Here is a 15,398-nt window from a genome sequence, read left to right on the forward strand (position 1 = left end):
TCAATGCCCGACTCGGCAGTCTATTGGCTGCGTGCCTCGAGGGGCGGGGCCACAGGCCTGTCAATCATTACAGGGCTCGTCGAGCTATTGGCTAGGCGCCGCTAGGGGGCGGGGCCACGCGGCTGTCAGTCAATGCCGGGGCGGCGCGCTATTGGCTGAGCGATGCGAGGGGGCGTGGCCCCGCGCCAGCCCTTCAACACCCGGCGCCGCTCGCTGTTAACCGCCGAGGGGGCGGGCCCGCGCAGCTGTCAATCAACACGCCGCCCGGCGCCCCATTGGCTGAGCCCCGCGAGGGGGCGGGGACATGCCCCTGTCTATCAATATCCGGCGCCGCTTGCTATTGGCTCCCCGTCGCTAGGAGGCGGGCGCTGCCGCCGTGGTGAGACGGGAGGCATTGCGCATGCGCAGTGCTCCCTTCGCCCAGCGGGCTTGGGCAGGGTGGAGGTGCAGAGACACCCCCCCACATCCGAAAGACCTCAAATATGGGCTCAGAGAACCCAGTAACGGGCACAGAGACCCCAAAACGGGCTCAGAACCCCCCCAAATGGGTGCAGAGACTCCCACAACAGACTCAGAGACCCTAAAAATGTGTGCAGGCACCCCAAATGGGGTCAGAGACCCCCAAAAAAGGAACAGAGATGCCTAAAATGTGTGTGGACACCCCCGAAAAGGGAAGAGACCCCAAAATGGGTGCAGACACTCCCCAAAAGGACTCAGAAACGCCCCCAAATGGGTGCAGACACCCCCCAAATGGGGTCAGAGACCCCCCAAAAGGGTATAGAGATGCCCAAAATGTGTGTAGACGCGGCCTAAATGGAGTCAAGAGACACCCAACAAGAGCACAGACACCCCAAAATGGGTGCAGACATCACCAAAACGGACTCAGACACCACCAAAGAGGACACAGAGATCCCCAAATTTGGTGCAGATGCCCGCAAAACTGGTTGAAGACCACCAAAAAGGGCACAGAGATGCCCAAAATGCATGCAGACACCCCCAAAAGGACACAGAGATCCTCCAAGTGTGTGCAGACACCCCCAAAATCGTGTCAGAGCCCTCAAAAAGGGCACAGACATGCCCAAAATGGGTGCAGACACCCTCAAAATTGGGTCACAGACCTCAAAAATGGGTGCAGACACCTCTAAAATAGGGTCAGAGACTCCAAAAAGGGCACAGAGATCCCAAAAATGTGTGTGCAGACACCCCCAAAATTGGGTCAGAGCCCCTGAAATGTGCCCAGAAACACTGAAAATAGAATCATAGAATCACCAGGTTGGAAATGACCCACTGGATCATCGAGTCCAACCATTCCTAACACTCCCTTAAACCATGTCCCTAAGCACTTCATCAACCCATTCCTTAAACACCTCCAGGGAAGGCAACTCGATCACCTCCCTGGGCAGCTGTTCCAGTACCCAATGACTCTTTCTGTGAAGAATTTTTTTCTGATATCCAGCCTGAACCTTCCCTGGTGGAGCTTCAGGCCATTCCCCCTTGTCCTGTCCTCAGTCACTTGGGAGAAGAGGCGAGCTCCCTCCTCTCCACGACCTCCTTTCAGGTAGTTGTAATAAGTCCGGAGATCCTCAAAAAGGGTGCAGAGACACTAAAACCAGGCACAGAGACCTCAAAACCAGCAAAGACCCCCCCCCAAAAAATGGGCATAGACTGCAATAACAGGCACAGTGACTGCCAAAATGGGTTCTGAGACACCAAAATGGGAGCAGCTTGAGAAAAAAAGCAAGTGAATGGAAACCAGAGCTCCTGTGGCAGCCTGGCTGTTCCCAATCCTAAAATGCACGGTGTTCATAGAATCATAGAATGGTTTCTGTTGGAAGGGACCTTAAAGCCCACCCAGTTCCAACCATCTGCCATGGACAGGGACACTTTCCACCAGACCAGGTTGCTCAAAGCCCCATCCAACCTGGCCTTGAACACCTTCAGGGTGGAGGCATCCAGAACTTCCTTGGGCAACCTGGGCCAGAGCCTCACCACCCTCACTGTTAAGAATTTCTTCCTGATGTCTAATCTATATCTTCCCCCTTTCAATTTAAAGCCATCCCCCCTCATCCTATCACCCCCCTTAGAGTAGCTTCCAGTACCTGAAAGGGCTCCAGGAAAGCTGGAGAGGGACTCTTGATCAGGGAGTGCAGGGAAAGGATGTGGGGGAATGGTTTTAAGCTGGAAGAGGGAAGATCGAGGTGATATATTGGGAAGAAACATTTTCTTGTGATGGTGGTGAGGCACTAGAACAGGTTGCCCAAAGAAGTTGTGGCTGCTCCATACCTGGAGATGTTCAAGGCCAGGTTGGATGGAGCTTTGAGCAACCTGATCCAGTGGGAGGTGTCCCTGCCCATGGCAGGGCGTTGGAACTGGATAGGCTTTCGGCTTCCTTCCAACCTGAACCACTCTATGATTCTATGCTTGTGCAAGGGCACACGCGTGTGCAAAGACACAGCCCCTGGCTTCAACACCATCAGCATCCTGAAGCGTGGCACAGAGCTCCACCATAACACTATCCAGCACCCTCTGCCACAAGGCTAGTGTTTTCCCACCGCATCCCACAGACCACATGGAAGTGCTTTGTTAATTATAACAAGAAACTATGCTAATTACGGTGTATTTCTGCTTCCCAAACGCAAGGTTTCACTTCTCATGCACAGCACCATTCACATTTCCCTCTTTTCACCCCAAAACACGGGAAGATTAGCATTTCTTCTCATTCTGGGTGCAGGAAATCCCCTCATCTGTGGCAAAACTTCAGATCAGCACTGACACAATGGGGCCAGAGATTTTTTGGGGAAGATTTGACCTTTTTTTGCATTTAAGAGGGTTTTTTTCATCCTTGCCGCTACCCCATCTCCACCGCCCACTGCTTCCTTGAAGCAAGGCAGGAATTTCCAACCTTCCCTCTGGTTTTAACGCCCTGTGGATCTGCATTCAGGGGAAGAAGAGCAAATCAGGGAGGGAAAACTTATGGCAAAGCTGCTTACGTGCCTCGGGGCGGATGGTGTGGATTAGACACGCACAGGGCTTAAAGGCATCTTAATTTGGTCACACAGTTGCATCCCTGTCATCCACCAGGACGCACAACATGGAGGGGAGTGTGCCAGGGCCAATGGAGAACCAGGCAAAGCTCCATCACATGGCCAAAAGCACAGAATGACCTGAGTTGGAAGGGCCCCACAAGGATCATCAAGTCCAATTCCTGGCCCTGCACAGGACAACCCCAACATTCACACCATGTGGCTCAGAGATTTGGCCAAATGCTTATGGAATACTGTCAGGCTTGGGGCCGTGACTGCTTCCCTGGGGAGCTCTTCCAGTGTTCCACCACCCTCTGGGTGAAGAACCTTTTCCTAATGTCCAACCTAACCCTCCCCTGGAGCATCTTACTGCCATTCCCTCAGGTCCTATCATTGGTCAACAGAGAGAGGAGATCAACACCTGCTCCTCCTCCTCTTCTTGTGAGGAAGAAGTAAACTGCAATGAGGTCCACTGACTCCGCCAGGGTGACCAGACGAAGTGACTTCAGCTGGTCCTCATATGACTTCCCCTCTAGACCCTCGACCAACTTCATGGCCTCCTCTGGCCACTGTCCAGTACCTTTAAATCCTTTTAATCCTGCAGCACCCCAAACTGAACACAATACTCAAGGTGGGGCCGCACCAGTGTGGAGTAGAGGGAGTGGTGGCTTGGATGGGCATTAGAGCAGCTCCTTTTAAATGGCTATAATTTTTGGAGGAGCAAAACCTGAAGAGACGAACATGTCTCCATGGCCCTGGGGTACTGGACCTGGCAGCCTTGAATGAAGGCTGCTCTGTATTTTTCCTGCTCTTTATGAAAACGGCTGGGTTCTGTGCCTGACACCAAACTTGTCCACACTTAGATAAGGAAAAATATCATAGAATCATAGAATAGTTTGGGTGGGAAGGGACCTCAAAGCCCATCCAGTCTCAACCCTCTGCCATGGGCAGGGACACCTCTCACTGGTTGCTCAAAGCTCCATCCAACCTGGCCTTGAACACCTTCAGGGATGGGGCAGCCATGACTTCTCTCACAACCTGTGTCAGTGGTTTTAATCTAAAAGAGAAGTTTAGATTAGATCTTAGGAAGAAATACTTTACACTAAGGGTGTAAAGTCAGAGAGGTGGTAGATGCCCCATCCCTGGAAACATTCAAGGTTAGGTTGGGTGGGGCTCTGTGCAACCTGATCGAGTTGATGTCCCTGCTCACAGCAGGGTGGTTGGACTGGATGACCTTCATGGTCCCTTCCAACCCAAACCATTCTATGATTCTGATTTACTAGGTTGCTGTGAGCAGGGCTGCATTTCTTATAGTGAGGGGCCCAAAACTGAACCCAGGATTCAAGATGTGGCCTCACCAATGCTGAGTCCAGGGGCACAATCACACCCCTGTACCTGCTGGCCACAATATGGCTGATCCAAGCCAAGATGCCATTAGCCTTCTTGGCCACTTGGGCCACTGCTGGCTCATGTTCAGCTGACTATCAATCAACACCCCCAGGTCCTTCTTCTACAGGCAGTTTTCCAGCCATTCATCTACAAACCCGTAGCATTATATGGGGTTGTTGTGACCCAAGTGCACGACTTGGCCTTGTTGAACTTCACACAATTGGCCTCGGCCCATGGATCCAGCCTGTCCAGGTCCCTCTGGACCTTTACATGTATTCCAGGCTGTTGGAGAGTTATTGGCTACATTAAATATTAAATTATTTCCCTGTACACTTCAAAGAGCAGGATTTGTTTTCAAGTTCCTTGATGGTGAGAGACACCAAGCAAGTCTGGAACAGCAAACACCTCTTTTTGAGCCTGATTCAAAGACTCTTGATGTCACTGCAAGGCAGAGACCTTTGTATTGATTTTGGCAGGCTTTGGGATCAGGCTTGGGCCACAAAAAAGATGGAAGAAGTTGATGCAGCCTGAAAGTCCCTGTGCAGGTTCTCTGCAGCTCAAACCTGACAAAGGAAGAGTCACCAAGGACTCACTTAAACTGCACCATACTCAGCCCCTCTCAGGGGCTACCAAAAGAGGGGCCACTTAAAGCAGTTTAAGAGATTAACAGAGACCTCATTAAGGGTTATAAAAATGAAGGATCCACGTGCATCTTCTCCTGCAGGATGTCCTGATGGAAGCATCCCAGTGAGAGCTAGGCACGCTCCAGCGGGTTCAAGCCACACAGGTCCCCAGAGGTCATCTAGCAGTGCTTTTCCTTGGATGGTTACCCTTCAGCGAGCTGTGGCCTCAGCTGTTTGGATGTGCTGCGCACAAAGAGGTGGAGTTCAGCCCTGAAATTTGGAAGTGAAAGAAAAGTAGCCATGAATTTACAAGGATGAGGTCAGGAAGGTGAGAGCCCAGACTCATTATGTCCATTATTTCATGAGATAATTCTCTTTAAAATATGTTTCCTCCTACACATATTTCCCAAGTGTGAAGCTTGGTTTCTCTACTCAGTCCTTGGGGCAAAATTTCATCATTTTAAACAGGTGTTTGACTATATCTGTAGTTATCAAGTGATAACTAACGTACCACGCTGAACTGAAGCACACTTCTCTTCTTCCATTTTGTCTCACGTGCTGACATTCATTTCCTGGAGGACCTGGATGACATCTGGCTTCCTTGCGAGCTGCCATGCCAACACGCCTGTGCCATCCGGAGTGTCCTGCAGCCCGACACTGAGCAGGATCCGTGCGGCGTCTGCCTGCTGCCCAGCGCATGCCATGTGCAAGGCTGTGGGGGAGATAAGAAGTCAAGACAGGAGCTGAGATGGCCCAGCACGATCGACTGGGGGTGCTGGTCGATGAGAAGCTCGATATGAGCCGGCAATGTGCACTTGCAGCCCAAGCGGCCAACTGTGTCCTGGGCTGCATCAAAAGAAGCGTGGCCAGCAGGGCGAGGGAGGGGATTCTGCCCCTCTATCCATCTCTTGTGAGACCTTCTCTGGAGTATTGTGTCCAATTCTGTAATCCTAAACATAAGAAGGAGATGGAGCTGTTGGAACGTGTCCAGAGGAGGCCACAAAGATAATCAGAGGGCTGGAGCACCTCTGCTATGAGGACAGGCTGAGAGAGTTGGGCTTGTTCAGCCTGGAGAAGAGAAGGCTCTGAGGAGACCTTTTAGCGACCTTCCAGTACCTGAAATGGCAACAAGAAAGCTGGGGAGGGACTGTTCACAAAGGCTTGGAGTGATAGGACGAGAGGCAATCGGAGAGGGGCAAATTTAGACTAGACATAAGGAGGAATTTCTTCATTATGAGAGCGGTGAGGCAGTGGGACAGGTTGCCCAGGGAAGGTGTTGTTGCCCCATCCCTGCAGGTGTTCAAGGCCAGGCCGGATGGGGCCTTGGGCAGCCTGATCCAGTGGGAGGTGTCCCTGCCCATCGCAGGGGGATTGGAACTGGATAATGTACTCCAGATAAGGTGTCACAGAGAGGAATAGAAGGGCAGATCCCCATGGATAATCCAGACAGGAGCAGAGTGGGAGCAAGAAGCCCCTAGGATGCACTGACACTAATGCAGCAAAGGTGCCCACGAACAGTGCAGCCACCACAAATGTCCCTCCCATGTTGGGACAAGTTCAGTAGAGCTTGAATTTCATCACCAAGGGGGTGGAGGGCAAGACTGAGAGGTACAAGACTGTTCACACTCACCACTGAAGCGTGTTATTATGCAAACTTGAAGACTGGGGAAGTTGCCAATTTTGGCAGTGGCTGAAACCATTTATAGATACTTTATTTTGTATGAGAGAGATGCTGATGGAAGAGTTGCCTCACACTTTCACGCTGGGAATGTCAACTCACTGCTATTACTATAGTGACTATATTTATGTTCAAGCTCTCTCATATGCCATTCCAAGGCAGTTTGCTAAGGAATCGAAGCATAAGAGGTTGTGTAATCATCGTATTCGTCTGCCCACCCCAACCGTTTCGAATTGGCTCATTTCAACCAAATTTGATGGCGAGGGGGTGGCATCGAAGATGTTAAGCTCCTGAGTTTCATGCAAAATAAGCAGCTGAGTAAAGAGAAACGCCAATTAGCATCTCTGTTCTTCCCCAAAGGGAAAGGCTCCAGTGCAGGCTCAACCACGCCATTAGAGACCAGAAAGTCCAGCAGGAAGGGAGCCAGTGAATGAAAAGAGCTTGCACATTGTGCTGCTCCAAGAGTCATTTGCATACGTGCATCTGGCGTCGTGTTCCACGCTCTGCTGAGCAGCCGCAGCGCAGGCAGCTCTGGAGGTTGGGCTCCTCTTACTAAAACACATTCTCGTTGCCATGGTATCATAGGATAGTTTGGGTTGGAATGGACCTTAAACATCATCCAGTTCCAAACCCCTGCCATGGGCAGGGACATCTCCCACTGGACCAGGTTGCTCAAAGCTCCATCCAACCTATCCTTGAACACCTCCAGGGATGGGGCAGCCACAACTTCTGTGGGCAAACTGGGCCAGGGCCTCACCACCCTCATCAGGAAGAATTTCTTCCTAATCTCTAATCTAAAGCTTCCCCCTTCCAATTTAAAGAAATTACTCCTTGTCCTATCGCTCCAGTCCTTGGAAAACGTCCCTCCCCGGCTTTCCTGCAGCCCCTTCAGGTACTGGAAGCTGCTCTAAGGTCTTCCTGGAGCCTTCTCTTCTCCAGGCTGAACAATCCCAACTCTTTCAGCCTGTCCTCATAGCAGAGGTGCACTAGCCCTCACATCATCTTCATGGCCTCCTCTGGACCTGTTCCAAAATTTCCATATCCTTCTTGTGTTGGAGATTCCAGAACTGGACAGAGAACTCCAGGTGGGGTCTCATGAGAGCAGAGCAGAGTGGCAGAATCCCCTCCCTCACCCCAATGGCCACGCTTCTTTGGATGTAGTCCACACTCAGCATAGCTTGGCAGCCTTACCAGAACGGCTCTTCCCATCCTTCGCATGGACATCGGCGCCGAGGGCCAGCAGCGTCTGGATGGTGTGCACATGTCCTTCCTGCAGTGGTGAGCACAGGGACATGGGTTACTTACTCAGAACCAGCTTTGCACAATTTCTCACCTTTGCATTTAGAATAATAGAATTGCTTGCTTGGAAAAGACCTTTGAGATCATAAAGTCCGATTGTACCTGTCCACCACTAAACCAGATCCCTGAACACTTCACCTCCCTGTCTTTTAAACACCTCCACAGATGGAGACTCCACCACCTCCCTGGGCAGCCTCCTGTGAAGGTGAAAGAGTTCCTTTTGGTGAAGGAATCATTCCTGATGTCCAATCTGAACCTGTCCTGGTGCACCTTGAGGTCCCTTCCTCTCATCCTATCACCTGTCACTTGGGAGAAGAGACCAACACTCACCTCGCTACAACCTCCTTTCAGGGAGTTGTAGACAGTGATAAGGTCTGGAAAGAAAAGGAGGCTGCAAGCGATCTGTTCTACCGGCATACAGCACCTGGAAGGGCACCGAGGCAGATCCACTCTGTCACGGTCAAATCCAGAGCTACCAGGAGCTGCTCCAGGCTCCAGAGGACCTTCCAGCAGCTGGAAATCAGTGTTGGCTGCCTGTGGCAGTGCAGATTGGGTCCATTAGCCAGCGATCACCCAGACACACTGCCATTATCCTACAGGAATCACTCAGAGATGCCCCTGGGCATCTTCTCCGACCCCCGCTGCTGGCAGCCCATGAGAGGAGTCAGAATTTGGCCCTCGGTCAGCGTGCCTGCACATCCCTGGCAGCAATTTAGACCCTGGGTGTGAAAGAGGCAGTAAAAGGCATGCCAGGAGCATAATTATGTCTGCAAATATGAAACACAAGGTTTTACAATCAAAAGTGTTCAATTAAAACCAATAGGGCTTAAATCCATGCTTGCTTTTAGACTCACAGAATGGTTTGGGTTGGAAAGGACCTCAAAGCGTATCCAGTTCCATCCGGGGACACCTCCCACTGGATCAGGCTGCTCAAAGCCCCATCCAACCTGGCCTTGAACACCTCCAGGGATGGGGCAGCCACAACTTCTCTGGGCAGCCTGTGCCAGTGCCTCACCACTCTCACAGGAAATCATTTCTCTCTAATATTTCTTCCTGTTTTCTTCCTTTCAGACACCTGTAGATCCCACAGGATCTTCCTGATCATGGTGAACAGGTCCAGCTTGCACAATCGGACCCTGAGCTGTGAGGAGTCTGGAGGACTCTGCCAGCACAGCATTTGCCTTCGCCAGCAGCTGCAGAGGAATTACTGCACAAACATCCTGTGAGTTACGACTCAGTGACACAACCTAAAGATGTTTCTTAATAGCAAATTGGTGCACTAATTTGTCAGCCAATCTTGCCTTTTCCTCTGTGTTCCTTGCCTACAAACAAGTAACTCAATTAAATTGCTTCAGCTGTCCACAGAGCTGTTGGATCCTAGAATCACAGAATTAGTAAGGTTGGAAAAGATCATCCAGTCCACCAGGCAGCCCAACACAACCGTGCCTACCAAACCATGTCCCAAAGTGCCACGGCCACATGGTTTTTGCACACCTCCAGGGATGGAGACTCTACCACTGCCGTGGGCAGCCTCTGCCAGTGCTTCCCCATTCTTCAAGTAAAGAATTTTTTCCCAATATCCAACCTAAACATGCCTTGGAGCAACTTGAGGCCATTTTGTCTCATTCTGTCTCTTGTTACTTGTGAGTAGAAACCAATACCCACCTGGCTCCAGGCTCCTTTCCAGGAGCTGCAGAGAATGATGAGGTCCCCCCTCAGCCTACTCTTCTCCATTATAAACGGCTCAAGTTCCCTCAGACACTCCCAGAATTCCTGTACTCCTGACCCTTCCTCAGCTCCATTCTCTTCTCTGGACACGCTCCAGCCCCTCAAGGTCTTTCTTGTACTGAAGCATCCAAAACTGATCACAGGATTTGAGGAGCAGCCTCCCCAGATCCGAGTCCAAGGGGACAATCCCTTCCCTGCTCCTGCTGGTCACCCCATGGCTGATCCAAGCCAGGATGCTGTTGGCCTTCTTGGCCTCCTGGGTGACTGCTGGCTCATGTTGAGCTGCTGTTGACCAGCAACTCCAGGTCCTTGTCCACCAGGCAGCTTTCAAGCTGCTCTTACCCAAGCCTGGAACCTTTGCATGAGGTTGCGACCAAAGTGCAGTACCGAGTACTCAGCCTGTTGAAGCCCATTCTGTTGGCCTCAGCCCTTGACTTCCCTCCCACAATTGGCACCTGGTTATTTGTATAAAGGACTATTTCAATACAGGATGGGGGATGACACGATTGACATCAGCCTTCCAGAGAAGGACCTGGGGCATTGAGTGAGAAGAAGCTTGACATGAACCAGCAATGCGCACTCACAGCCCAGAAGGCCAACCGTGTCCTGGTTTGCATCCAAAGAAGTGTGGCCAGCAGGGCGAGGGAGCGGATTCTCCCCTTCTACACTGCTGTTGCGAGACCTCACCTGGAATCCTGTGTTCAGCTTTAGAATCCCCAAAACAAGAAAGATTTGCAACTGTTGGAAAGGGTCCAGAGGAGGCCATGGGAATGATCTGAGGGCTGGAGCATTTCTGCTGTGAGGACAGGCTGAGAGTATTGAGGTTGTTCAGCCTGGAGAAGAGAAGGATCCAGGGAGACCTTAGAGCAGCTTCCAGTACCTGAAGGGGCTCCAGGAAAGCTGGGGAGGGACTTTTTATCAGGGAGTGCACGGATAGGACGAGGGGGAATGGCTTTAGATTGGAATGGGGAAGCTTTAGATTAGACATTAGGAAGCAATTCTTCCTGATGAGGGTGGGGAGGCACTGGCCTGGGTTGCTCAGAGAAGTTGTGGCTGCCCCATTCCTGGAGGTGTTCAAGGCCACGTTGGATGGGGCCTTGAGCAGCCTGATCCAGTGGAAGGTGTCCCTGCCCATGGCAGGGGGTTGGAACTGGATGGGCTTTAAGGTTTCTTCCTACCCAAACCATTCTATGATTCTGTGATTTTAAGTGTCAGCAAAAAGCCTGGTATTTTCCCACTTCATGTTCCATGGGAATCTGGAGTTGCTCCCACTGAGCTGTAGTTCAACTTAGAGAGCAGAACTTGTTGCTGATGTCGATTGTTGCGCATCTCCCTCTGGTACTGTTGGGCCCTGTCATTTCCTAAAGGATCACTCCTGTATTTGTAATGCTCAGTGAGACGATGCAAACACCATGCTTATGCACCGCCACGACCGACTGTGCGATCCAGCCCCCACCTCCCTCCTCTCTGCACAAGCTTCTCCGTAAATAAACCCTCTCTCCCTAAATAACATGACTGATTTTGTAATTACTTCTTCAAGGCAATGAATTAAGTCTTTGTTGTGCGGCATGAGAATGGCAGGCCCTTATTTTTATCCCCACCGCCCACTCTTTTCCCTCCATGATCATATGGCTCAGGAGCATCTTCCTCCCTACTTGAGGCTTCCGTCTCCCTCTGCATGCAGACATCAAGCCAGGAACAGTTTTCACTGCCACAGCCTTGGCAGCAAATTGAGTTGTAAGTGTAATTTGATTTTCACATATTTATAAATGCAAAGGAATAAGAAAAGAAGAAAAAAAACCCACCAGCCGAACAAATGATGCTGTAAATATGAAGTGACACTGAGCCTTGGGAAGGAAGAGAAACCCATCAAATTGCTCCCCAATCAGCCGCTCGCCAAGACGGAGCTGGGATCTTCTCCAAGGCACATTATATTCCCCGACAGCCTTGCTGTTAAACGTACCCTTGGCAACCAAAGGGCTTTCAACGTGGTTTCTTGGAGCATGAGGAAGGGAAGGTGGGAGAAAGGCCTCTTTTGTGGGAGCTGGCAAATGCCACGGCTGGGTCTTGCTGGAGTAGAACTGTTGCCAGCGCTCCCAGTAAGAGTCATTGATGCTTTTGTAAGAGCAGGGAGCTGGGATGCTGCTTTGCTCCTGCTACAAGTCTAGACAAAGCTCTGAGTGGTGTCCACACAGCTGTCAGATCCTTGAGACACCAAATCACTAAGGTTGGAAAAGGCCTCTAAGATTCTCCAGTCCATCAGCCTGATCAGCGTAGGGATCTGAGCAGAGATCTCAGCAGGGACCTTTTCTTGCCACCAGCTGCCAGTATGCTGTGGTGCAACAGCATCAAGAGGAAGGGAGGCAACAGGGTCCCAGGAGGGATCCTGGCCAACAATGAGGCTTTTGGGATCTGCTCTGTGCTCCCAGGGAGTGTTGCAAGACTCAAAGCCCACCAGGTGCTACTTCCAGCACAGGCGTGAGATGGGAGGAGGAGAAAGCTCCAACGATGCTCACTGCCTGGAATTCAAAACAGCTCTCCTGTGAAGGACACAGATAAGCACCCACGAGCTCCCTCCACCTTTCCACCTCTCCTTTCTCATGTCTGGCCATGGGCAGGACAAAAAATAGTTGCTGTTTCACAGCACATCAGCCATTCTCAGTCCAGGGCTGAAGAAAAGCAGAAAAAGAAATCTGAGCAGCATTTCAGCCAAGTCTTCTCAGCCAAGAGAGCGAGAAGACTCTGGTCAACAACCATCACAGCTCATGAACTGCTGGCAACTACAGCTCCCAAAAAAACCAGCAGGGTGGAATCACCCCAGGTGTTGCACATGGGTCCAAAGGCAGCAGATGGCAGAGTAACGCTCATCAGAGGGGTGGGTCAAGCTCTATCCATAGAATCATGGAATAATTTGGGTTGGAAGGGACCTTAAAGCCCATCCAATTCCACCTCCTGCCATGGGCATGGACACCTCCCACTACATCAGGTTGCTCAAAGCCCCATCCAGCCTAGCCTTGAACACTTCCAGGGTTGGGGTAGCCACGACTTCTCTGGCCAACCTGGGCCAGGGCCTCCCCACCCTCATAGAAAAACATTTCTTCCCAAGATTTCATCTCAACCTCCCCTCTTTCAGCTTCAAATCATTCTCTCTGGTCCTATCTCTGCACTTCCTGATCAAGAGCCCCTCCCCAGCTTTCCTAGAGACCCTTCAGGTACTGGAAGCTGCTCTATGGTCCCCCTGGAGGCTTCTCTTCTCCAGGCTGAACAACCTCAACTCTCTCAGCCTCTCCTTGTATGGGAGGTACTCCAGCCCTGGGATCACTTTTGTGGCCTCCTCTGGACTTGCTCCAATAGCTCCATGTCCTTCCTGTGCAGAGGACTCCAGAACTGAATGCAGGACTTCAGGTGAGGTGTCACAAGAAAGAATCCTCTCCTTTGCTCTGCTGGTCCCACTGCTTTGGATGCAGCCCAGGATCCAGTTGGCTTTCTGGGCTGCAAGCGCACGTTGCTGGCTCATGTTGAGCACTGTCAATTGGAAGAGTGGCAAATGAGTTGAGCTTCATTATCTCCCACCTCCTCCTACAGCCATGTGCCAGGCAGGAGGGTTTAATCACCCACAGCTCAGTCAGTGGCCTGGGCAGAAGGGTGGGGAACATACCAGGAACCCTTATATCCACCACCACTCTCTGGACAGCTGAACACCCTTTATGAGGGTCTTAAACTCATTGGGACTGGTCAGGAGCAGACAGACAGTGACAGGGGATGAGGAATGTAAATCACATCACCATTAAAGTTGGAAAAGACCTCTAAGATCATCCAGTCTAACCGTCAGCCCAGCGTAATAAACCATGTCATGAAGTGCCACAGCCACAAGCTTTTTGAACCCCTCCAGGGATGGGGACTCCACCACTGCCCTGGGCAGCCCCTTCCAATGCTTCACCAGTCTTTCAGTAAAGATTTTTTTTTCCCCAATATCCAATCTAAACCTCTCCTGGCACAACTTCAGGCCATTTCCTCTTGTCTGTTGTTACTTGGGACAAGAGACCAACACCTACCTCACCATAACCTCCTTTCCAGGAGCTGGGGACAGCGATGAGGCCTCTTCTTCTCCAGAATAAACAGCCCCAGGTCCCTCAGCTGCTCCCAGAATCCCTGGGCTCCAGACCCTTCTCAAGCTCCGTTCCTCTTGTCCAGATGTGCTCCAGCCTCTCAAGGTCTTTCTAGGAGTGAGGGGCCCAAAACTGAACCCAGGATTCAAGGTGTGGCCTCCCCAGCGCTGAGTCCAGGGGGACCATCCCTTCCCTGCTCCTGCTGGCCACACCACGGCTGATCCAGCCAGGATGCTGTTGGCCTTCTTGGCCACCTGGGCCACTGCTGGCTTGTGTGCAGCCGCTACTAACCAGCAGACCCAGGTCCTTTCCCACTGGGTAGCTTTCCAGCCGCTCTTCCCCATCATCCTCCACCCAAGGCAAACATCTAAACCTGCCCGTTTCAGATGCCTGCCTGTAGGACATCAACTGGCAAAGACTTTGCAGAGGAAGCCTACGAACAGGGACAAACCTTGGCTGCATAGTGTAGCGCTGTAAGCTGGAGGGTCGTCGTTCTCTCATTTACATCAATACCCAGCTCAGAAACAAGGAACTGGATGGCTTCATCCTGGGCTGTGATGGCTGCCCGGTGCACAGGCTGAGCTCCCAGTGCATCCACGGCTGTAGGACAGGCCTGGAATGGGGGAGAAGGGAAAGGGAAAGCAATGAACAGCCTGGCCAAACTTTCATGGACAATCATCGACCTGAGCAGAATCATGTCTGTCTGCCACGGCCACAGTGATGCCAATGAACACGTGGGATGTCACCAGCAGTTGGTGGCACCACAGCCTGCAGACCAGAGCCAGGTCTCTGCTGAGATTGATAAGAGATAAGCAAAACTGGGACCAAAAAAAGAATGAAGACCCCCTCTCATCTTCTGGAACAGATATGAGGGGTTTCAAATCTTTAAATCAGCAAGAACAGGTTACCCAGGGAAGTTTGGGCTCCCCCATCCCTGGAGGTGTTCAAGGTCAGGTTGGATGGAGCTTTGAGCAGCCTGGTCTGGTGGGAGGTGTCCCTGCCCATGGCAGAGGGTTGGAACTGGACGGGCTTTTATGTCCCTTCCAACCCAAACTATTCTATGATTCTAAGAAACAACCCATCTCCAACCCTTGTGCCGGTGGAGAAGAACTACGACACAGGCAGAGGGAGAAAGGTGTGTCGTTGACCTTTTAAACTGTCTTCTATGGGTCTCCTCACATGAACCACAAAGACATAAGACCAAGAAGGGTAACAAAAGTAATAACACAGTGCAACTGATCTCCAGGGATACAACCCACATTCTTGCAGCCTGGTGGGCCTGACTCATGGTTTTATAAAACCTAGAAGGTAGCAACAGTGCCATTAGTGCTCCCAGTGCTGCTTCATGGCTGTGAGCCAGGGCACCATGAGGAAATTAAATCAACCAGGTTTTATCCTCTAAGGCCAGATGAGCGACAAGCACAAGAATGTCTCCTAAAGTCAACAAGAAGCTTGGTCACAACAACCCTGTGCAGTGCTCCAGGCTTGGGGAAGCACAGCTGGAAAGCTGCCCAGCAGAAAAGGACCTGGGGGTGCTGGTCAACAGCTG

The 15,398-nt window shown here is 51.4% G+C and overlaps 1 protein-coding gene across 7 annotated transcripts in view; it reads right to left on the bottom strand.

Annotated features, from left to right (window-relative positions):
• Positions 1–2,475: 2,475 nt before the first annotated feature.
• ANKRD16 (ankyrin repeat domain 16) overlaps positions 2,476–15,398 on the bottom strand; it is a 28,728-nt gene continuing 15,805 nt past the window's right edge. For 2 of the 7 annotated variants that reach the window (XM_054052090.1, XM_009563382.2), the window contains exons 6-9: positions 14,301–14,462; positions 7,905–7,983; positions 5,547–5,747; positions 2,482–5,305 (exon numbers count right to left, since the gene is read on the bottom strand). In XM_054052090.1, coding sequence (XP_053908065.1) covers positions 5,587–5,747; positions 7,905–7,983; positions 14,301–14,462 — 402 coding nt within the window. In that variant the 3' untranslated portion in view covers positions 2,482–5,305; positions 5,547–5,586. Of the gene's footprint in view, positions 5,306–5,546; positions 5,748–7,904; positions 7,984–11,545; positions 13,266–13,310; positions 13,961–14,300; positions 14,463–15,398 lie in introns of those variants that run through there. The other 5 variants (XM_054052111.1, XM_054052082.1, XR_008447452.1 and 2 more) reach the window with 5 other exon arrangements.

This window comes from Cuculus canorus, chromosome 1, assembly GCF_017976375.1.
Source record: "Cuculus canorus isolate bCucCan1 chromosome 1, bCucCan1.pri, whole genome shotgun sequence".
Classification (NCBI taxonomy): domain Eukaryota; kingdom Metazoa; phylum Chordata; class Aves; order Cuculiformes; family Cuculidae; genus Cuculus; species Cuculus canorus.